The sequence below is a fragment of the Electrophorus electricus genome, chromosome 11 (genome assembly GCF_041902795.1).
Source record: "Electrophorus electricus isolate QZ-2024a chromosome 11, ASM4190279v1, whole genome shotgun sequence".
Taxonomy (NCBI): Eukaryota; Metazoa; Chordata; class Actinopteri; order Gymnotiformes; family Gymnotidae; genus Electrophorus; species Electrophorus electricus.
In genome coordinates, this window is record NC_137507.1 from 10,707,501 (window position 1) to 10,730,154 (window position 22,654).

The window sequence follows — 22,654 nt, forward strand, 5'->3', positions numbered from 1 at the left end:
TAAACAAACAAAAGCATTTGTATCAGTTGTGATTCATAAACTCTAAGGTATATTTCACTGAACATAAATTTCTAATCAGCTGGATAACTTGAGACAAAAGTCGAGGCTATAATGTCCCCCTAGCCCTTCTGCCACTGTCTTCTCATATGTGTAGCCTGGTCCAGAATCCAACACTGCACACAGTCTGTGATTTGGGAACAAGCCAGAATGGTGCAAGTTTCAGATACTCTGGACTGGGTTATAAATACAAGTCTTATCTGATAGAAAAAAGTGTGTATTTAGTCTTTGTTGCATTTTGAAAGAGCTGTATTCAAAATCCTTTTAGAATACAATAATACTCTCTGTGCCATTATTACTTGTTCTCTTTCTCTTTGGTTTACTTTAAAAAACTGACCAGTATAGAAGAATAGAACACTTTTTATGTGTTTTTAGTGAGGGCGAATTTTTCTCTCTTTTTTCTGTCAGTAGAATAAAATATCTGTTTCACCGCCGTGATTATAAAATTCATAATCCTCTTCTGCCATCTTGTGGATGAAATATGCATTACAGTTATACGGCAAAATGATTTTGTCACATCTTATCATTATCTATATAAAGGTTTTTAAAACTTTTAAATTGAATTGTAATAAAACATATATTCTAAAGTCTTTATTAAATTATCTACTGTTTTTCTATTTTGCAGTCATAATTTCATCATTATATGCTTCCTTTCAAATAACTGAAAACCAAGTGTCATCTTTCTCACTTTAGGCTATTATTATAGCTGTGTGTTTGTCTGTCAGATACAGTATTAATCAGTGTTTAGATCAGCTGTGTGCAGGTGGCATTAAAGCTGAATCTACACTGAGTGCTTCCTCTCTCTGAAATCAGTCTCCTGTATGCTGGTGACTTTCTCACCACACTCTCCTCAGTCAGACGCCTCTATAGACGGGAGGTGGAGTTCTGTTCATCCACGCTGACGTTATTTTGATATATATGGAGTAAGTCAAACATGCATCCTCTGATTTGTCACTGTAGAATGTTTGATGATTTCCCCTTCTCTGTCTAATAAGGTAACAGTGAGTGTGATTGGCAGCTGTGAGGAGCTCGCTTGCTCTCTCTCTCTCTCTCTCTCTCTCTCTCAATAGGGGGCTGAGGGGACACAGTTCCTTCAGTCTCTCTGGGGTGGTGGAGGTGAAGCTTGTGTTTCCTGCTGAGTTGAACAGAGTGTGTGCAGGGCAGAGGGAGATGGACAGCTGTCTGACTTTAATTCTTCTGATGTCCACAGTCTCACTCACTACTGCTGGTAAGTACACACTCAATTATACAAACATGCTCAGATCAGTAGGAACTAGTCAGTTAGTGCTCCCCAAGTTAAAGACTAATCATGGAGATACAGTGTTTAGCTCTTAAAAGGAGCCAGTAGACACAGAGTATTAGACGAGCCCTGATACTAGATACTTTTAAGTCTGTACAAAACCCCTTTAATTTTAAGATTTCAAGTCAGATTAGTACACAGCACTTTTGAATTTAATTTAAAATGTTTAAATTAATTTTCATAATTAAAATGCACTTTTATATTTTTCATTCTTAATTGATTCTGTATTTATTTGATTTTGTCTCAGCTCTATACATGTTGAATTTGAAATCTTTTAGCATTTTCATTTTTAACATTTCTTTCAGTAGTTGTTAGATCTTCATTTGAAATTTATGTTTAAATCTATTATTTATAATTGTTTATTATTGCTACTGTTTATAATTTTAATATTTTATGTGAAGCACTTAGAATTGCCACTGTTTATGAAAATTGCTATAGAAATAAAGTTAGATTAACAAATTGCTATATAAGAAACTATAAATGTGACTGAACTCTGTAATGAATCAGAGTTAGTTGAGACAGTAGTGATCACCAGTCTGAACAGGCTGGATGAGCTGTTGTAGAAAGTGGAGTGTGTAGTGGGGTGAAGCCTGGACTCTCCACAGGCTGTGACAGAGAGGAGGAGGAGGAGGAGGAGGAGAAACTGCACTCAGTTCCTGAGCTCCTCCCTCCCTCCCCCACTGCACAGTACACTGGTAGAGCTCAGGAGCCCCTTCAGTCCCCTTCATCAGGACAGAGAGCAACACTGAACGTCTTCAACCCTCTTTCAGACCTTCACTCCTTCACATTCTCAGTGCTAATGGGAGATGCCACCATTTCTCCCTGGTTTGTGTACACACAGTAATATCTCATCACACAGACGTCTGCAGGAGTTTTTATCAGTAGGTCATCTGTGTCTCCTCAAGAGCAGTTCTAAGTTACTCATGTTCCAGTACAGTTCAGTACATGTGAATACTCTGTTCATTATTAGCTGGTCATTACCTGGTATTTCTTTCACTTGTGTGTTATATGCTTTATTTATTTATTTTTTATTTATTTATTTATTTATTTATTTATTTATTTATTTTTTACATATGTATTTATTTATTTATGTGTGAATGTGTGTATTCTTTGTTTCTCTGCTATACCTCACATTACTCTGGGAATCAGTAAAGTTCATGTTATCATCTTCTCTTCTTTATCAGAAGTTAAGCAGATGAATTAGAATCAGCTACCTTTATTGTTCCTTCCTCTAGATGCTGCTCCTGGTATTCCAACCATGATCCTACCACCCTAAATCCTCCTCCTCCTCTCTCTCTCTCTCTCTCTCTCTCTCTCTCTCTCTCTCTCTCTACTTTAACAGACAGTGTGAGGCTGGTGAATGGTGGTAGTCGCTGTGCTGGCAGAGTGGAGGTTCTTCATGAAGGACAGTGGGGAACAGTGTGTAGTCATTGGTGGGATATTACAGATGCTGCAGTGGTGTGTAGAGAGCTGAGCTGTGGGGAGGCTGTAGATGCAGTACGTAATGCTCACTTTGGACCAGGATCAGGACCAATACTGAAGGGGTTTTCAGACTGTGAGGGATCAGAGTCTACACTGAATGAATGTTTCATTCGTCGTAATAATGCCTACTGTGAGTCTCATGCTGGAGATGCTGGAGTCATCTGTTCAGGTAAGCTGCAGCTGATCTTAATATTCACTCACCCATCACACCAGGTTGTACACATGCACTTGTATGTCTTTTAAAATTTTTGACTATTAAATATTAAACTCAGTAAATTGGTGTGTCCACTTATTGTTAGGAAAAATCTTAACTCTGAGGTATATAGATATTATAATATATAAAGTATTTAAATATTCTTTTGAATTTTGCTGTTTAGATATTTACAAATCTAATCTAAATGAATTTCCAACACAGCAACTTTATTGTTTACATTGTTTTGATGAAGGCACAAAACAATTCTAATTCAGATCTGTAAATTTAATCATATCTGTAAAATGTAAAATTTAAAACAATTTTTAATGACCTGTACCAGGTCTCTGGGAGAGTAAATTTACCCTATAGGAATATCGAGACATTATCTCTCAAATACTCATGTTTTGATGATGTATTTCAGTCTATGTGTGTTCACTTATACAAAGGCTCCTCACCGGTGCTTTGAGATAGTAAAGGTGTTTCAGGACTTTAAGAGGTGTTTAAAGACTTTGACCAGCAAGTTACAGATGTTGTTTGTTGAGACCTTCATTCATTATGAATTTTTTACTAATTCTGTCATTAGCAGAAATAATTTAGAAGGTGTATCATTGTTTTGTTCTGTGTTTAGTGTAGTTATTATTAAAACAATTTCAATGCACAGGTCAGAACACCAGACTTACCGACGGTCCTCACCTGTGCTCTGGGAGAGTGGAGGTACTTCATAAAGGGACCTGGACCACAGTGTGTGATGATGACTTTGACCAGCAGGATGCAGAGGTTGTGTGTAGAGAACGGGGCTGTGGGCTTCCTGTGAAGGTGCTGAGAGCAGCTGCTTTTGGCAGAGGGGAGGGCAAGGTGTGGCCAAAGGAGCTTCAGTGTAGAGGCAACGAATCTGAGATTTACTCCTGTCCAAGAACATCTTCACCCAAACACTGTTCCCATGACAGTGATGTGGGACTAATATGTTCAGGTTATATATCAATATTTATATATCTCTTGTGATTTACATACCCTTAATGTGGCCTGCTGTCCATTTGCATACGTGTATAATGACATTAAATATGAATGCAGTGTTGTTGCCATAAGATGTCAGATGTTTGTTCAGGTTACACAGCGGCACATCTGGTGAACGGCTGGGACTCCTGTTCTGGTCGAGTGGAGCTTCAGTACCTCAGTGACTGGGGCTCAGTTTGTGGTGATAGCTGGGATATGAGAGCTGCCAGTGTCCTCTGTGGGCAGCTGAAGTGTGGGAGTGCTGTGGCTGTGTTGGGGGCGGACTGGTTTGGGGAGGGGAGTGGCCACATCTGGGCTGATGTGTTTGTTTGTCATGGGAACGAGACACACCTGTCAGAATGTCCCATCTCATCATGGAGTCGAACAGCATGCTCTCATAAACAGGATGCTGGAGTCATCTGCAGTGGTGAGCTCTTCCACTCATGTTCACCACATTAGTGAAATTAATGATGTTTTGCATGCTAAAATAAGCTTATTAATTTACATGTTTAATTATATTCCCTTTCAGGTTCCTCTCAGGCCTTTCATGAGGGGCGAGTGCGGTTGTCTGGAGGGAAGGAGTGTGAGGGGCAGGTGGAGATTTACTTCATCCAGGACTGGTGGAGAGTTCTCCTGGACTCCCGGAGTGTGTCTGAGGCCTCTGTGGTCTGCAGACAGCTGGGTTGTGGTTCTGTGTTGAACTTCTCCAGCTCCTCTCCATCCAGTCCTGATCAACACATCCACATGTGTGTGACGGGTTTCAATTGTTCTGGGAGGGAAGCTCATCTGGGGAACTGCAGCAGTGCAAACCTCCTCAACCTTTCCTGCAGCTCCAGGGAACAGCTGTCAATCACCTGCTCTGGTATGTGTTACATTGACCTAAAATGTGTCCTTATTGTGTGATGATTTATGACATTTATCTCTTATTATCAAAAATAACAATCTGGAGTCATTATTTTGGTAAAACATTATTTAGGTAAAACAATTAACAAAACTACAAAGGTTAAACTGTCTTAACTATCTTGGACATTCAATTGTGCGATTGTGTATGTATACATGGTGTGCTGTATTTGCGTGCGTGCGTGTGTGTGTGTGTGTGTGTGTGTGTGTGTGTGTGTGTGTGTGTGTGTTTAACTCAGCCCACAGCTCTATCAGACTGGTTGGTTCTGGGGGAGACTGTGCAGGAAGGATGGAGGTTTTCCTCAACGGCTCTTGGGGGACAGTGTGTGATGACTCATGGGACATTGAGGATGCCCAGGTGGTGTGCAGGCAGCTGCAGTGTGGAGTGGCCCTCAGTGCCCACGTACCAGCCTGGTTTGGTCCTGGAACTGGGCCCATATGGCTGAATGAGGTGCAGTGTGATGGGAACGAGACGTCCATGTGGAACTGCAGGTATCAACTCTGTGGACAAGATGAGTGTGGACATAAAGAGGATGTAGGAGTGGTGTGTTCAGGTAAAGTGTGCTGACTGCTGCTGTTCTCAATCAGCCTGATGTGGCTGATTGTCTTTTAAAGTTCTGAATATAGTGATCACTAAAAAATAGGCTTGTCACAATCATGAATTTTTTTATCTTCATTAATTTTTGTATAAAATATGACAATTATTTAATTGTTTTTGTTCCAGTAAAATACGTCTAATAACACTGTAACAATGAACATAAGAAGAAGAAAAACATGGTATATTGGTACATACACATACACTTAAATTTGTAAATGGCTTTACAGTATGATACTATATTCAAGTTTCAAGTTTGGTTTATTTGTCACGTACATACGGTACAACTCGCAGTGAAATGGTTTGTGAGTGCTCTGTCCAAACTGAGGAAAGAAACAGGGGTGCATAAGGAAATATATATATACACAAAAAATATATACCAATGTACATACAATTTATGTATATATACACAATGTACAATGTATATATGGATATATGTGTATGTACACAATATACAATTCCAGCTTACAAATTTACAGATTTACAGTCACATGGTCCCCACAATTTATCAGTTGCCCTGATTCAGGGCCCGAATGACCTGTGGGAAGAAGCTCCTCTTCAGTCTCTCTGTATTGGTCTTCAGGGAGCGAAAGCGCTTCCCTGACCTCAACAGAGAGAAGATGGGTGGCATCCTTCACAGTCCTCCTGGCCTTGGTCTGGCACCGCTTGTAATAGATGGTCTGCAGGTCAGGAAGTTCCGTATGAGTGATGCGCTCTGCTGAACGCACCACCCTCTGGAGTGCTTGTCTGTCCTGCCTGGTGCTGTTCCCAAACCAGACTGTGATGTTCCTCATGAGGATGCTCTCAATAGTGCAGGTGTAGAAGTTCCGCAGTACCTTGGAGGGCAGTCTGAAGTCTCTGAGGCGGTAAAGACGCTGACGAGCCTTCTTAGCCAGGGAGTTGGTATGGCGGGACTAGGACAGGTCCTGCGAGATGTGAACTCCAAGGTACCTGAAACTGTCTATTCTCTCCACTATGGTTCCATTGATCCTCAAAGGTTGGTAGTGCCACTCCTGCTTCTTGCTGCAGTCCACAATCAGCTGCTTTGTCTTGCTGACGTTTAGGAGGAGATTATTTCCCTGGCACCAGTTTTCCAGGTGTTTAATCTCCTCCAGGTAGGCCCTCTCATTGTTCTCCAAGATCAGGCCCATATCGATGGTATCGTCAGCGAACTTGACAGTGATGGTGGAGCTGGAAGTGGCTGCGCAGTCGTAGGTGTACAGTGAGTAGAGCAGGGGGCTTAGGACACAACCCTAAGGAGCTCCAGTGCTGAGGGTGAGGGTGGATGAGGTGCAGTTGCCTACCCATACTGATTGTGGTCTGTCTGTTAGGAAGTTGGAGGTCCATTCGCACAGGGATGTATGCAGTCCTAGATCCTCCAACTTAGTAGTGAGTAGGGAGGGGATGATAGTGTTAAATGCTGAACTGTAGTCGACAAACAGCATTTTAACATAATTACCCCTCCCTTTGTCCAGGTGGGTCAGTGTGGTGTGGAGCAGATGTGCAATTGCATCATCAGTGGAGCGGTTGTGGCAGTATGCAAACCGCAGTGGGTCCATGGAGGCTGGCGTTGAAGAGGTCATGAAGTCTCTGACTAGCTTTTCAAAGCACTTCATCACGACTGATGTGAGGGCAATAAGGCGGTAGTCATTGAGGCCAGAGGGTCGAGGTTTCTTTGGGACAGGGGCGATTGAAGCTGGTTGGGACGGTACCGAGCCTCAGGGAAAGATTGAAGATGTCGGTGAATACCGGGGCTAGCTGGTCTGCACAGGCTTTGAGGACTCTCCCGCAGATACTGTCTGGTCCTACCGCCTTCCTGGTATTCACTCTTTTAAACACTCTCCGTGATGATGAGAGGGCGCTGTTCTATGGTGGGCTCTGCGTATGCGCCGTTGGCTGTGCCAATAGTACCATTAGCGTTGTTAGCATTAGCGATGCTAGATGTAGCATCGAAGCGAGTGAAGAATGTGTTTAGCTCGTTCGCCAGAGACTCATCCGCACTCATCAGTCCGGAGGGTGGGCTCCTGTAGTCCGTGATCATCCATAGTCCCTGCCACAGGGATCTAGAGCCACTCTGCTGGAACTGCGTCTCTAGTTTCCTCCCGTAGCGCTGCTTCGCCTCCCTCACGGCCCTGCGCACTCCGTATGCCGCAGACTTGTACTCGTGCATGTTCTTGCTGATGATACCCGCGTTGTAGGCAGCAGTGCGAGATTTCATGGTTTTGTCCACCCAGGGCTTCTGGTTGGGAAACTTCTTGATGGTGGCTTTTGGAATCGTATCGTCCACCAATTTCCCAATAAACCCTACTACTACCTCCGTAAACTTGCTGACATCGTTAGTGCTGTGTCGGAACATGTCCCAGTATATTGAAATTGTATAAATATTACATTGTGTTATTGTGTTGTGTTACTACATAGCTATGGTTATAAGTGGCTAGCCTTAAAATGTATACATTACCATGATGTTCTACATGGCTAACTTGCATTTACTTGACACTGGCTCTGAGTGAAAGCTTTAGCTGCTCAAGTGTTTGGAACTATGCTGGCTCATTATGGGAAATGTAGTACCTGTAGTTAATTTGTGTGGCGTTAATGCTTTGGTTGTGTAGCTAGATCTGCTCAGCAATCCGGGCAGAAAGCATTAAGGCTTTTTGACTTTTTACCCATATGATTATACTGGGTCATGGGAACATTTTACTGAGTCACTTGCTACATCATTTCTAGTGATACCCCTGTTAAATATCAATTTTGAGGGAACAGTAGTTGTTATCGAATGAGTAATTGCTAAGGGAAAATGCAGCAACTGGGTACTCTCTGAGTGTTTTTTCTGTCTGTTTGGACACTCGAGGCATTATTCCTGTTTGAACTTTTGGATATCGGTAGATGATGTCAACTTTATGCACCTAATACTGGATTTTATTCCAGTGAAGCTATCCCACTGTTATGAACACCTGGAACCACACTCCCCCCCCTCACTGATATATTTGGTTTGTTTGCCAGAGTACTAATTACACACCTGATAACTATTCTCCTCATTACTCCCCCTATTTAAGCTCCCCTCCCTCACACTCTCTTTGTGAAGTATTGCCATTCCCATGTTGCATACCGAGCCTTCCATATACGTGTTTGTCTTCCTGGTTTCCGTATCCTGCCTGTGTTTCAGACCTCGTCTCCTCCATGACCCCTGGTTGTCTGTTGATTCTGCCCCACGTTTTTGACCTCAGATCCACCTGACTACGAGTACCCACCTGACTCCTCTAACCTGCCCCGTTTCTTCAATAAAACCTCTAGCAACTGGATCCTCTCTCTCGTGTGTGTGTGCATTCATAACACCCACAGTGGTGGAGGAGGAGGCTGAGGAGGGATCGGAAGTAAAGGAGGGACAAAAGAGGAGACCTACATGCTAAGCTACATGCTAAACCACACAGACCAGCTTTAAGAATGTCAATTTCCCAACCAGAGGCAATAATATACTGGACCAAATCTACACTAACATCACGGGGGTTTACAAAGCTGCAGCATCCGCGCAGCTCAGCATGTCTGAACACATTGTGCTAGAATGGACCCCTACCTACAAACCTCTCATCTGTAGAGGCATTACAATTATTACAGAGTACAAATGCAGCTAGATCCTGACCAGCAGATGATTGAGCACTACCTGACTCCCTGAACAAGCATTAAATGATCATTTCTGGCTATTTTCAACCTCTCACTTATCTGCCTGTAGGGGGGAATTGTTCCACAGATGATGCCATAGTGCTCCACACAGCCCTGTCTCACCTAGAATCTCCTAACATATGGTGGTGAGAATAGGGGACTATGCATCATCTCTGCTCCTCCTAAATACAGGTGCACTGTAGGAATGTGTACTTAGCCTGATCCTCTTCTTCCTTTTCATACGACTGCACCCCCATCCCTGCTTCCAACACTATTGTGAAGTTCACAGATGACACCACAGTAATAGGTCTCATAAAGAATAATGAGACTCACCACAGAGAGGAGATCCATTACATAGCCAGATGTTCCTCAAGCAACAATCTAGTACTGAACACTACCAAGACCAAAGAGTTCATTGTGTGTTACAGAACAACCAGAAGAACAGGGCATGCTCCATTATTCATAGAATGGAGTGTGTGGACAACATAAAAGTACCTGGGACTCCACATTACGGCCAGCCTTACATTGGCATTGAACACATCCCACTTGGTGACGAAGGTCCAGTAAAAGCGCTTTCTCCTGAGGAGGCTCAAGCAGGCTGGACTCTCCTCCAAACGTCTATAGAAGCACCATTTGAAAGTTTTCTCTGTCTCTATGACTGTATGGTATGCCAGCTGTACAGCACAAGACAGGAAGGACTTGGCCCAGGTGGTGACAATAGCAGGATGCCCACTTTCCGACCTGAACTCAGGATCGTGGAATTGCGGGATACCCGCTCCCCGACCTGAACTCAGCGTATGCTGGCCACCTCCAGAAGATGGCCTGCGGCACCAAGACCACAGACTATTTGTTACCTGCCTTTTGGATGGAGATTTCCATCAATAAAAACTCAGACCAGTAGAAAAAGGAACAGCTTTATACCCAAAGCTGTGAACTCCATCACTTCATCTGTACAGACCCACCCGTCTAGACACTGTGACACACTTCTCTCGGACCCTTGCACATGCACCTAAGTTGCACATTACTGTACTTTTTATTTACACTTGCAACTTACTGCTGTCTGCTGCTATAATTGATTATGTTTTTGTTTATTTGTGCTGTCGCGTATCTTTTAACGTGGTTCATGTTGAGAGTACAGTGCAGGATTTCATTGTACTATATGCAATGACAACAGTGTTCATTCATTCATTTAATAGTTTTCATCTTTCTCTCACCTCACCAGAATTCAAAGATATGAGACTCAGTGAGGGTTGTAAAGGGAATCTGGAAGTGTTCTACAATGGAACCTGGGGGAATGTGTGTGTGAATGGGATGAGTGAAGAAACAGCAAGTTTGGTCTGTCGAGAGCTGAACTGTGGAAGAACAGGCAGTGAGTCCCAATCCAGAGCAAGAGTGGAATCATCTCCTAACTGGCTGGATCAGGTGAAATGTAGGAAACATGACTCCACTCTGTGGCACTGCCCATCTGAACCCTGGGGGCAGAACAGTTGTGAAAATCACAATGAGGTGGCTCACATTACCTGTTCAGGTAAGCAGATTCTCTCTCCAGTTTGTACTGGTTTTATGTACTTTTATATGGTGACGACCATATAACAGCTGTATAGATTTGTTGCTCTTGGAAGTCCAATCTCTATTTTGTTCTACACACAGGAGAGAGAAATGATAGTGTGCAGCAAAGTCATGTGAAATGCTCCTCCTCTTCCTCCCAGAGCCAGTGCTCCAGTAAGGACTCTCACACAAAGAAGGTCCACATTTGACTCAGGAGAGCATTATTCAAGTTCAAGTTCAAGTTTGGTTTATTCGTCACATACATAGTCATACACAGTATAACTCGCAGTGAAATGGTGGAGAGTGCTCTGTCTAAACTGAGGAAAAGAAAACAGGGGTGCATAGAAAAAAATATATATATGCAAGATAAATATATATATTCTATGTATGTACAAAATATATTAACAATGTATGTACAATATATGTATATCATGATTATATACACAATGTACAATGTATATGGTTGGGTATATATGTACATATTGGGTTGGGTATATATGGTTGGGTATATATTATTCACAAATGCTACAAGTGTCAATCCTCTCCTCATCATGATCAGTAATAGACTCTGAATCAGACATGTTCAAATGACAGTACAAATCCATCATTATAGCTAAAGTTGTCAGTGCAGCTTTGGCTCCTAATGTTTTATGTTTGTGTGTGTGTGTGTGTGTGTGTGTGTGTGTGTGTGTGTGTGTGTGTGTGTGTGTGTGTGTGTGTGTGTGTGTGTGTATGTGTGAGGTAGATCACCTGCCTCTCAGGCTGAGGGGAGCAGAGAGAAGTTGCTCTGGGAGGCTGGAGGTTTATCATAACGCTGCGTGGGGCTCCATCTGTGATGATCAGTGGGACATCAGGGATGCTGAGGTGGTCTGCAGACAGCTGGGCTGTGGGAAGGCACTGAGGGCTGATGGCAGTGCTGCCTTTGGTGCTGGTGAAGGGGTGATCTGGCTGAACAGAGTGAAGTGCAGAGGGGATGAGATTCACCTGTGGGACTGCAGTTATTCTCTGAAGAACCACACTGACTGCTCCCACAAAGAGGATGCTGGAGTCACCTGTGCAGGTCAGAGGATTTTGCTTGATTCTGGGGTTTCAAGTTCCATGCAAAAATATTTTCTCCGCCTGATAATAATCTGCAAAAAGGTTATTTTCATTGTCATTTTGGCTAATGAGAGTTAAATCAATTAGTGCTTAATTTCTGTCCAAATTCCTGGAGAACGTGAACATGTATTTTGAATGTCTGGTTGTTCTGCTTTTATATTGACAGACCCTTATATGTCTCCTCCTACTATACCCAGAACAATCACAAGCACCTCCACCATTACAGGTTCACTCTTTGTCTCTTAGTCATTTTCATAAGTGACTGTGGAAACATTATTCCTTGTTCTTCAGAGTTGTTGTTTTTTTGTATTTTTTCTTTCCAGATGTTCAGAAGACATCCAGTCCTCTACAAACTGAATCAGCAGCTGTTCTGTGCACCACCCCTACAGTGGTTCTGCTGGTACTGGGAGTGCTGCTCTTCCTGGCCTTAGTGCTTCTCTCTGGGCTGGTTTACCAGAACAGAGTGCTCAGGAGAGGTGGGACACATTCACACATCATCTACAGTCCAGTTTCTGGACATTCTCTGAACATCATTAGTCCTTGAGTCTGTCTGTCTTCTGTAGTGACACCATGTTTCTGTCTGTCTCCATCCAGTGATCTCTAAGAGGAGGCGTAAGACTCTGCCTGAGGCAGTCTATGAGGAGATCAACCGCAGATACATCAATAAAAGAACCCATGTCTCCACTCGAAGGGGTGGGTGATGTTTGTGGAGTCTTCAAAATGAGGCTTACTGAATTATATTTATATTATAATTGAGAGGTTTCTTCCAAATAATTAAATAACCAATCACATCTGAATGCATGCCCAGTGATCAAAACAATATTTAATTACCAAAATTATTTGTAATTTATTATGCAGCGCAAATAATAAGACAATTATATAATTATATATGAAATGCTCCACAAGTCTGTGTGTGTGTGTGTGTGTGTGTGTGTGTGTGTGTGTATGTGTGTATTTGTGTGTGTGTATGTGTGTGTGTGTGTGTCTTCATCACCATGCACCGACCTCATTAACCAGTTATGTCACACCTGTCTGTCATTATCTTTCTTGATAGTGTGCGTATTTAAGGTCCTGTTTTAAGTATGTCTTTTGTTGGCATTTGACATCTTGTTACATTTGTGTCCTGTTATCACAGTTTTCACATCCTGCCTCTGCCTCGCGACGTTACCTATAAAATAATGAGAGAGAGAGAGAGAGAGAGAGAGAGATAAAGAGAACATTGTGTGTGTGTGTGTGTGTGTGTGTGTGTGTGTGCGTGTGTGCGCGTGCGTGCGTGCGTGCGTGCATGTGAGCTTAGTTGTGTTTGAGAAATAGTGGGACTAAAATGGTAATAAAAGCATTTGGACAAATGAGAGAGAGATTGTGTGTTTGTTATTCCAGATGCTTTGGAATTTTCTGAGCTGCACAAATAGTAATAAAATAATGTAAAATAATAGGAGCCAGTGGGTGAAAAGAGCGTTGAATGTGAATTAGAGTAAATGTGTCTTTGGCTGCATGTGAGGAGTGTGGTAATTCTGCTGATAATCATCTATTAAGCAGGGGAAGCTCAACTATATTATTCCTGTACACCTTTAGTTTAGGTACAGGATGAGAAAACCACAGAGCAGCAGGTGTGTGTAGAGAGAAAGAGAGAGAGAGAGAGAGAGAGAGAGAGAGAGAGAGAGAGAGAGAGAGAGAGCGAGAGAGAGAGAGAGAGAGAGAGAGCAGAGGGAGGGAGAGAGTGTGTAAGTGAGAGAAACTGTGTGTGTGTGTGTGTGTGTGTGTGTGTGTGTGTGTGTGTGTGTCTTCTGGTGTGGGGTCTTAGGCTGCCCTCTACTGGCTGCAGTGTTATTATTTCCATCTTCTTGTATCCAACCCAGTTGATTATGACCACATGAGACAGTTTGTGCTTGATTTGGTGTTCTGTACCTGTCACTTGACTGTTCTGCTCTCCTCTAACAGGAAGTGTCCTTTCTGAATCCCAGCATTCAGGATATGAGGATGTGGATCAGGAGTTTGTCTCAGGTAACAGGGCCACTGCATGTGTGTGTCAAATTGGATCTCATTTAGAAACATTACACTGATGGATAAGAAATAAAATCATTTATTATTAAAACTCACTTAGCTGAACCTTAGTTATAATATTCTGTCATGAATGATTACAGAAAATGTAAAATTTTACATAGCACATGTACATGCTAATGTAATGCTAATGTGCTGGTATTTTCCTCTATATCTCCTCTATAACAGAGGAGATGACAGAGAACTATGATGATGTTATTACCACTGGACTAAACCCAAACATTACAGCAAGTAAGATTTTAATACAAGGCCATTTATGTCAAATGGAAGCACTGAATCAGCACATTAGGTTGTGTAATGTAACACATATTTTATTGATATCAGTATCATATGTCTTGTCCTGTTGGTATAGTGGCTACACCAGAAGACTGTAATGATGCTGGAACAAAATGTTACAGAAAGTAAATATTTTTTTTAAATGTAGAAACTGTAATGCTGTAAATATATGGGTTTCATTATATTTTAACATCATAACTGATCTTTGCCTGTTGGTGTAGTGGACACACCAGAGAACAGTGATGACATCATCACTGCTGGACAGGACGTAGGAGGTGTAAATGGTGAGTGGCTTCCCTTGTTGTGTCCTCCACTACATTCCACCTGTATGGTGGAGTCAGTGTGTCAAATCAAGAACACAGGCAGCACAGTGAAAACATGGTCACATTAGTGATGACATGACATGGAAATGTAATAATAATGATGCATGACAGAGGGCTCCTATTTATATATCAACTACAATCTCCCTTCACTTATATAACAAGTGCACCAATATTTATACAAGTGGAGACGATTGAGACAGTACTGGAGTTCAGTGCCATCTACATCTGTCTAATAGTGTCCTACAAATGCTGCGTCTGTCTAAGTGTGAGCTACAAATGATGTGTCTGGTACCTTGAATCATGCAGATGCTTAAAAATAAAACAGAGCTGGTTGTCATAAATGACAATAGACTACATTTTATTCTTAAGATATTTCATTCGAGGCACAGTATTTGTACATCTTCATATATTATATTTCTTGGGAATCATCAATTTAAATTAATGCTGACATCACTGTAGCATGTCATGCATTTTCTGAGCACAGTGGTGGTGATTAGATAAACACAGACAATTTCTCTTTTAATCCATAAATAAATAAATAGATTAATCAATTCATTCATTCATTCATTAACATTTTGCAAGCAGTTTTAATATGTGTAAATAAAAAAATTAAAATTTATTTAAAAAACATTCAGTGTTCTCTTTTTACAGACTATGAGGACATGAAGGAGGAGTCTTAGAAAGAGATGATTCATGTGACGGAGAGACCACACCAAGTGCCTTTCCTCAGAAAATTACATTTGAACTTCAAACTCAAAAAATAATTTGTAACATTTTATCACAATATGTAACATTTATAAAGTTTATTTCAGCTTTCAACTGTGTTTTTTCACACCTAGGGGTAAAAATACCTTCTAAAGTTACTTTTGCAGCCAAGTGTCACCAATTATTTTCACATTTTTAAAAATGATAGTACAATCAAAGCTGACATGCCTTATCTCATGCATCTCACTTGTAATTCTATTGAAATAAACATGTTGTCACGCTCCCTAGTCCGAACTCCGACTCCCAGCATTCACCTGTTGCCACCTCTCCTGTCACTATTTCTATTTCCACCAAACATCAAATACTCATCTGCTCTGCGTCCCTGGATTACTGATTATTCTCAGATGTTTCTCATTAGTTCTGTCTATTTACACCTGTCCATTTCCCTGTCTTCTTTGCGAAGTATTATCATGCCGTGTATGTGTTTACCGAGCGTTTCTCTCTCTCTCTCTCTCTCTCTCTCTGCGGTATTACGACTTGTTCTGTTTTTAGATTATCGTCTCAGTCTTGTCCCGAGGTGGTTTGTTTTCACATCTGCGAACCACATCTAGTTCGAGACACATGTTATGTTATACAAGATTTCACATTTACTCGTTCTGAAAACATTTTGTATGTGCCATTAGAGGTCTAAACTTACATTTTCTGTAATTCTCAAGATTCTTAGCAAGCTAGTAAATAGCAAATAGCCGAAATAAAAGTAATGCTTGTCGTAAAACGTTCCCTACTTATCTTGGTCTGTGCTATTTAGCAGTCACCTCATAAGAATACACCTGCAATAACACATTTAAAGTTTTGAAAAATTATATATAAAAATAGAAAATTTCAGAGAGACTTTATTGTCATTTCAGCTATATACACGTACACAGCAAAAACGAGACAATGTTCCTCCAAGACCATGGTGCAACACAAAACAACAGTGCAACAGACAACACGCTACACAAGTGCAAACAATCCAATGCAGTGTAAAAATGTCAAACAATAAATAAACAATAAAATACAGGACCAATACAAAAATACAAAAGTAATAGAGAGTGCAATTATTTAGTCCAGTACACAGTACTGAGATTATGTAAAGTGAGTTGTGCATAGGAGTCAGTGACATGCTATACTGAACATAGCAGTCACCGGTAGCAGTGAGAACAGTTCAGAGTACAGTGCTGGTTTAGTACAGTACTCTAGCAGCAAGTAGGATAATGTGCAAGGCTGCAACAGGAGTGCATATTTTTTGTGTGAAGTTCAACTTCAGCACTAGTCCGATGCAAAACAATGTGTGAGTGTGTGTATGGATATGTATGTATGTATGTATGTATGTGTGTGACTGTGTATAAGCATGTGTGTATGTGTTCGTGTATAAAAGTGCCTATTTTTGGAATCTGAACTGGAATTGGAGTTAGCCAGAGTTCAGGAGTCTAATGGCTTCTGGGAAGAAGATGTTGCACAGTCTGGAGGTGCGGGACTGGATGCTGCGGTACCTTCTTCCAGATGGCAAAAGGGTGAACAGTTCATGTGAGGGGTGTGTGGGGTCTTTCACAATGTTGGTGGCTTTTCGGATACAGCGTGTTGTGTAGATGTCTGTGATGGAGGGAAAAGAGACCCCAGTGATCTTCTCAGCTGTTCTCACTATTCTCTGGAGGGTCTTGCGGTCAAAGGCGGTGCAGTCCTAAAACCAGGTATTGATGCAGCTGCTTAGGATGCTCTCTATAGTACCTCTATAGAAGGTAGAGAGGATGGGTGATGGGAGATGGGCTTTCCTCAGCTTCCAAAGGAAGTAAAGACATTGCTGGGCTCTCTTGCTGGGCTCTCTTTGGTGTTCAGGGCCCAGGTGAGGTTCTCCGCTAAGTGAACACCAAGGAACTTGATGTTCTTGATGATCTCCACTGAGGAGCTGTTGATGGCAATCGGGGAGTGATCTCGCCTTGTTCTCTTGAAGTCAACAACCATTTCTTTTGTCTCGTCAACATTTAGATACAGGTTGTTGACCTTACACCAGCTCACCAGATCTCGCACCTCCTCTCTGTATGTTGACTCATCGTCCTTGTTGATGAGACCCACCACAGTCATGTCATCAGTGAACTTGATGATATGATTCGAACTGTGCATTGCTGCACAGTCATGAGTCAGCAGTGTGAACAGCAGAGGGCTGAGTACGCTGCCCTGGGGAGCACCAGTACTCAATGTGGTGGTGTTGGAAGTGTTGCTCCCAATCCAGACTGACTGAGGTCTACCAGTCAAGAAATCCAGGATCCAGTTGCAGAGGGAAGTGTTCAAGCCCTGTCAACTTTCCAATCGGATGCTGAGGAACAAAGATGTTGAATGCTGATCTGAGAACCTATGAACAGCATTCTTACATAGGTGCCCTTATTATCCAGATGTGTGAGTGTGGTGGAGATGGCATCATCTGTAGAGCGGTTAGAGCGCTATGCGAAGTGCAGGGGGTCCAGAGAAGGGGGAAGCTGGGTCTTGATGTGTCTCATGACGAGTCTCTTGAAGCACTTCATGATGATGGATGTGAGTGCGACGGGACGGTAGCCATTGAGACATGACACCGTGGGCTTCTTAGGCACGGGGATGATGGTGGTAGTCTTGAAGCACGCTGGGACAATGGTGCAGCTCAGAGAGATATTGAAAATGTCTGTCAGGACATCTGCAAGCTGGTCAGCACATTCTCTGAGCACACGACCCGGGATGTTGTCTGGTCCAGCAGCTTTCCGTGGGTTAACTCCACGCAGAGTATGCCTCACATCAGCCGCAGTCAGGCACAGCACCTGGCCATTTTGTAGAGGGATGGACTTTTCCACTGCAACGTTGTTCTGTGCTTCAAACCGTGCATAGAAATCATTCAGTGCATCTTGGAGGGTGGCATCACTGTCACAGGAAGGTGATGTTTTTCTGTAGTTAGTAATGGCCTAAATGCTCTCCCACATGCGCCGTGTGTCACCAATGTCTTTGAAGTGTCCATGGATCCTCTGTGCGTGTGCATGCTTTGCTTCCTTGATTGCACGTGATAGTTTGGCTCTCGCTTTTCTGAGAGCCTCTCTGTCACCTGCTCTGAAGTCTGAGTCATGGGTCCTCAGTAGCATGCGCCCCTCAGCAGTCATCCATGGCTTCTGGTTGGGGTGTGTGATGATGGTCTTGGAGACAGTAACATCATCAATGCACTTGCTGATGTAGCCAGTCACTGATGCTGTATACTCCTCCAGGTTAACAGTGTTACCGTCAGTAGCAGCCTCCTTGAATGTGATCCAAGTCATCTGCTCAAAACAGTTCTGAAGAGTAGAGATGGCTCCTGCTGGCCAGGTTCTCACCTGCTTCAGAAGTGGTTTCAACTGTCAATTTACCTGAGCACAAATCATAATTTCATGTTAACATGCCTGTCTGTTATAGCTACCTACAGTGTAGCCTAATGTATGCAACCAGTTAAAATATTTCATTGTTGATGGGTAGTTTCATTGTACATGATTTCATCTTTTAGCGCTGAGAAACAGTAAGTAATGTGCCGTGAGCGAGGAATTTACCCCTTCAAGACGTTCAGTGCTATTTACTAAAAAAAAGTATTTTCATTTTATAATATTTTAAGTAGCAGCTTATAATTTAATTCTATACACTCTGTACATCTCTGTACACCCTGGAAAGCAGTGTCCCCAAATTTCTATTTTGTGTGTGTGTGTAATGCATGCATAGTTGTGTGTGAGGGACAGGAGGAGAAAAGGAGAGAATGGAGGAGAGAATAAGTATGTGTGTGTGTGTGTGTGTGTGTGTATGCACATTTGCACACTTGTCACTGTATGTATCTGCTGGTGTGTGGTGTCTTAGATTGCTTTCTACTGGCTGCAGTGTTATTATTTCTATCTTCCTGTAACCAGCCCAGATCATTATGATCACATGAGTCAGTTGGTTGATTTGGTGTTCTGTACCTGTCACATGACTGTTCTTCGCCTCTAACAGGAAGTGTCCTTTCTGAAGCCCAGCATTCAGAATATGAGGATGTGGATCAGGAGTTTGTTTTAGGTAACAGGGCCGCCACATGTGTGTCAAATGTATTATTAAAACTCACCTAGCAGAACTTTATTTATAATATTCTGCCATGAATGGTTAGAGAAAATGTAAAATTTTACCTAGCATGAAATATTTATTTGTTCTTTTAGATTTCCACTTTGTCTCATATGAGCCTATCTGGTAGTGTGTGTTCCTCTTTGTTAGATAAATGAGAGCTTCTCTGTCTCAGAGTCTGATTTACTGCACTGTTTAACATTTTATTCATCTGTAGATCAGAAGATGTTTTGCAGAAGTGCTTCCCCCATATTTTAACCAGAGTCACATGCAGTAGTTTACAAAAGACCTATCACAGAATGACTGTTTGTACATCATTCTCATTACAGCAGTTTGTTTTAAGTTGTGTAAAAAACAAAGTCATCAATTTTTTCCAGAAAAGTCTGTGACTGTGGACCAGCCTGAGTATTACGATGATGTCACCACCATCGGTGACCTCATAAGTGAGTTCCTTTATTAACTGATCATGTGATTCTACTTCCTTAAACCAAACTATGAAAAGATGGCTGGACTGTTTTAAAGACAGTCTGCTTTTATTGAACTTAGGTGACATAGAAAGACAGGACATACCAGAGAACTACGATGATGTCATCACTGCTGGACCCAGCCCTGATATTGTAGCAGGTGTGGTTCTGTATTGGGGATTGTCTGTCAGACAGAACAAACATTCTTACTACAAACCCATAACTGTTCATTTGTTTGGTGTGAATACAAGTCTGAATTTGTATGGGGAGCACTTTTATATTCAATCATCATTAAAAACTGAGATCACAAATAAAATAAAAATTAATAAATAACCAAAGAAATAAATCAATAAAAAAGAAGAGAATCATTAAATAATCTGTAAATGAATGATGCTTGTGCTACTTTTATGGAGCTTTTCTATGTTTTAAGAGCTGCCAGCTCAGTAACATCTGTGTGTCTCGGTACATCTGTGTTTTGGTGTAGAGGACGTATCTGAGAATTATGATGATGTCATTACTGATGATCAGAACGCTGCTGTTGTGAGAGGTATGACTAGTATTGTTACAAGATTGTAGCCTCATACATAAAAGCAGTTAATAAAATAAATGCTAATGTACTGGTATTTTCCTCTATATCTCCTCTACAGAGAATTATGATGATGTTTTTACCACTGGACCAAACCCAAACATTACAGCAAGTAAGATTTTAATACAAGGCCATTTATGTCAAATGCAAGCACTGAATCAGAACAATAGGTTGTAATGTAAAACATATTTTATTGATATCAGTATAATATGTCTTCTCCTGTTGGTATAGTGGCCACACCAGAAGACTGTAATGATGCTGCAACAAACCCAAATTTTACAGAAAGTAAGTTTTTTTTTTTTTTTTTTAAATGTATAGACTGTAATGCTGTAAATATATATTTATATTATAAAACATTATATATAGTCGTTATATTTTAACATCATAATTGATCTTTGCATGTTGGTGTAGTGGACACACCAGAGAACAGTGATGACATCATCACTGCTGGACAGGACGTAGGAGGTGTAAATGGTGAGCGGCTTCCCTTGTTGTGTCCTCCACTACATTCCACCTGTATGGTGGAGTCGGTGTGTCAAATCAAGAACACAGGCAGCACAGTGAAAACATGGTCACATTAGTGATGACATGAGATGGAAATGTAATCATGTTGATGCATGACAGAGGGCTCCTATTTATATATCAACTACAGTCTCCCTTCACTTATATAACAAATGTACTAATATTTATACAAGTGGAGACGATTGAAACAGTACTGGAGTTCAGTGCCATCTACATCTGTCTAGTCGGGTCCTACAAATGCTGCGTCTGTCTAAGTGTGATCTACAAATGATGTGTCTGGTACCTTGAATCATGCAAAGGCTTAAAACTAAAACAGATCTGAATGTCATAAATGATAATAGGCTACATTTTATTCTTAAGATATTTTATTTAAGGCACAGTATTTGTACATCTTCATATATTATATTTCTTGGATAAACACTGAAGCAATTTCTGTTTTACTCACTCATTAACATTTAACAAGCTGATTTAATATGTTTAATACAAAAATAAAATATTTTAAGCTATTTTAAGATTTTAAAAAGAAAGATTTCAATGTACTCTTTTTAGACTATAAGGACATGAAGGAGGAGCCTCAGAAAGAGATGAATCACATGACGAAGAGACCATACCAAGTGCCTTTCCTCAGGAAATTACATTTGAACTTCTTCAAACTCAAAAAATGATTTCTAGCATTTTTCACAATATGTAACATTTTATACATTGTTTATTTCAGCTTTCAGCTGGAATCACACCCAGGTATAAAAATACCAAAGTTTCTTTCGCAGCCAAGCGTCACCAATTGTTTCTCAACATTTTTAAAAATGGTAATATGTAGTACATAATCAAAGCTGAAAAGCTTTATCTCATGTATCTCACTTGTTCTTCTATTGAAATAAACACGTCATCTTTTGCAAGATCTCCACATTTAATCATTCTGAATACTATTAGAGGCCTAAACTTCCATTTTCAATTCTCAACATCTTAGCAGCCTAGTAAATTAACAAATAAACAAATAGCCTAAATAAAACTAATGTTTATTGGAAAAGGCTCCCTATTCCTTTTTAATCTGTACTACTTAGGAGTCGCATCATATAAATACACATAAAATGAAACATTTAATGTTTTAAAAATATTTTAGCGAGGAAATTACACCTTAAAGGCATTCAGTACCATTTCTAAAAATGAATTTTACAACCTCTGTGATATTTTGTAGTATTTTATGAAATCCTACTTTTTTTTTCCTTCATCTACACCTTCACACATTTCAGAATTCGGTGAGCTATGCAGTTTCTGAGTTTAAGATAAAAGGGAGAGTTTTGTTAATGGCACAAAAGTTACATGATGCGATTCAAATATCCGTCTTTTTTTTTTTTCAAAACAAATAGAAAAGGAGAAATCACATATGGAAAGCTTATTATATATCCTAAAATGAAATGAGTAATATAATCGTTTTTATAATTAATTTATAAGTGTAGTAGGGCTACATAGATTTATTTTATAGTTATACTAATGATAAATTGTTTATGAGTGAAAGCTAAGGACAATGTACTATTAACTTATTGTTCCACTATAATTAGTTATTTTAGGTGTCAAAAGCATTGGTAGTGTCACACATACAACACTCTTACATTTATGGTATTTAGCTGAGATTAAATTCAAATTTCTATTATGAATTTCACAAACATAAATAAAATGGAGCCATAAAACCTACATGTACCACTGAGTATTTGTAACACCCGAGTGCCGCAGGGCAAGTGCAGGACGTACAGTCTCCCTCCTCGGAGACATTTATTAATTAACAT

The 22,654-nt window shown here is 40.9% G+C and overlaps 2 protein-coding genes across 2 annotated transcripts in view; both read left to right on the forward strand.

Annotated features, from left to right (window-relative positions):
- Positions 1 to 1,174: 1,174 nt before the first annotated feature.
- Positions 1,175 to 22,654, forward strand: part of LOC118241743 (scavenger receptor cysteine-rich type 1 protein M130-like) — a 63,612-nt gene continuing 42,132 nt past the window's right edge. Inside the window, exons 1-9 of the mRNA XM_081723251.1 lie at positions 1,175 to 1,285; positions 2,700 to 3,008; positions 3,694 to 4,002; positions 4,138 to 4,452; positions 4,555 to 4,887; positions 5,150 to 5,479; positions 10,400 to 10,705; positions 10,828 to 10,899; positions 11,471 to 11,785. Of these exons, the coding sequence (XP_081579377.1) occupies positions 1,228 to 1,285; positions 2,700 to 3,008; positions 3,694 to 4,002; positions 4,138 to 4,452; positions 4,555 to 4,887; positions 5,150 to 5,479; positions 10,400 to 10,705; positions 10,828 to 10,899; positions 11,471 to 11,785 (2,347 nt within the window). The 5' untranslated portion in view covers positions 1,175 to 1,227. The remainder of the gene's footprint in view (positions 1,286 to 2,699; positions 3,009 to 3,693; positions 4,003 to 4,137; positions 4,453 to 4,554; positions 4,888 to 5,149; positions 5,480 to 10,399; positions 10,706 to 10,827; positions 10,900 to 11,470; positions 11,786 to 22,654) is intronic.
- On the forward strand, positions 11,998 to 21,535 carry LOC118241665 (uncharacterized). The gene is made up of 14 exons (XM_081723087.1): positions 11,998 to 12,049; positions 12,147 to 12,299; positions 12,418 to 12,516; positions 13,765 to 13,827; positions 14,053 to 14,115; positions 14,382 to 14,444; positions 19,194 to 19,256; positions 19,676 to 19,741; positions 19,845 to 19,922; positions 20,247 to 20,309; positions 20,410 to 20,460; positions 20,580 to 20,633; positions 20,760 to 20,822; positions 21,420 to 21,535. The coding sequence occupies exons 1-14, from the start codon at positions 11,998 to 12,000 to the stop codon at positions 21,533 to 21,535; spliced, it is 1,047 nt and encodes a 348-aa protein (XP_081579213.1).

Coding starts and splice junctions, on each gene's coding strand:
- LOC118241665 (XM_081723087.1), top strand. CDS start 11,998: ATGTCTCCTCCTACTATACCCAGAACAATCACAAGCACCTCCACCATT. Junction 14,116..14,381: donor AAACCCAAACATTACAGCAA/GTAAGATTTTAA, acceptor CTGTTGGTGTAG/TGGACACACCAGAGAACAGT. Junction 19,742..19,844: donor CACCATCGGTGACCTCATAA/GTGAGTTCCTTT, acceptor TATTGAACTTAG/GTGACATAGAAAGACAGGAC.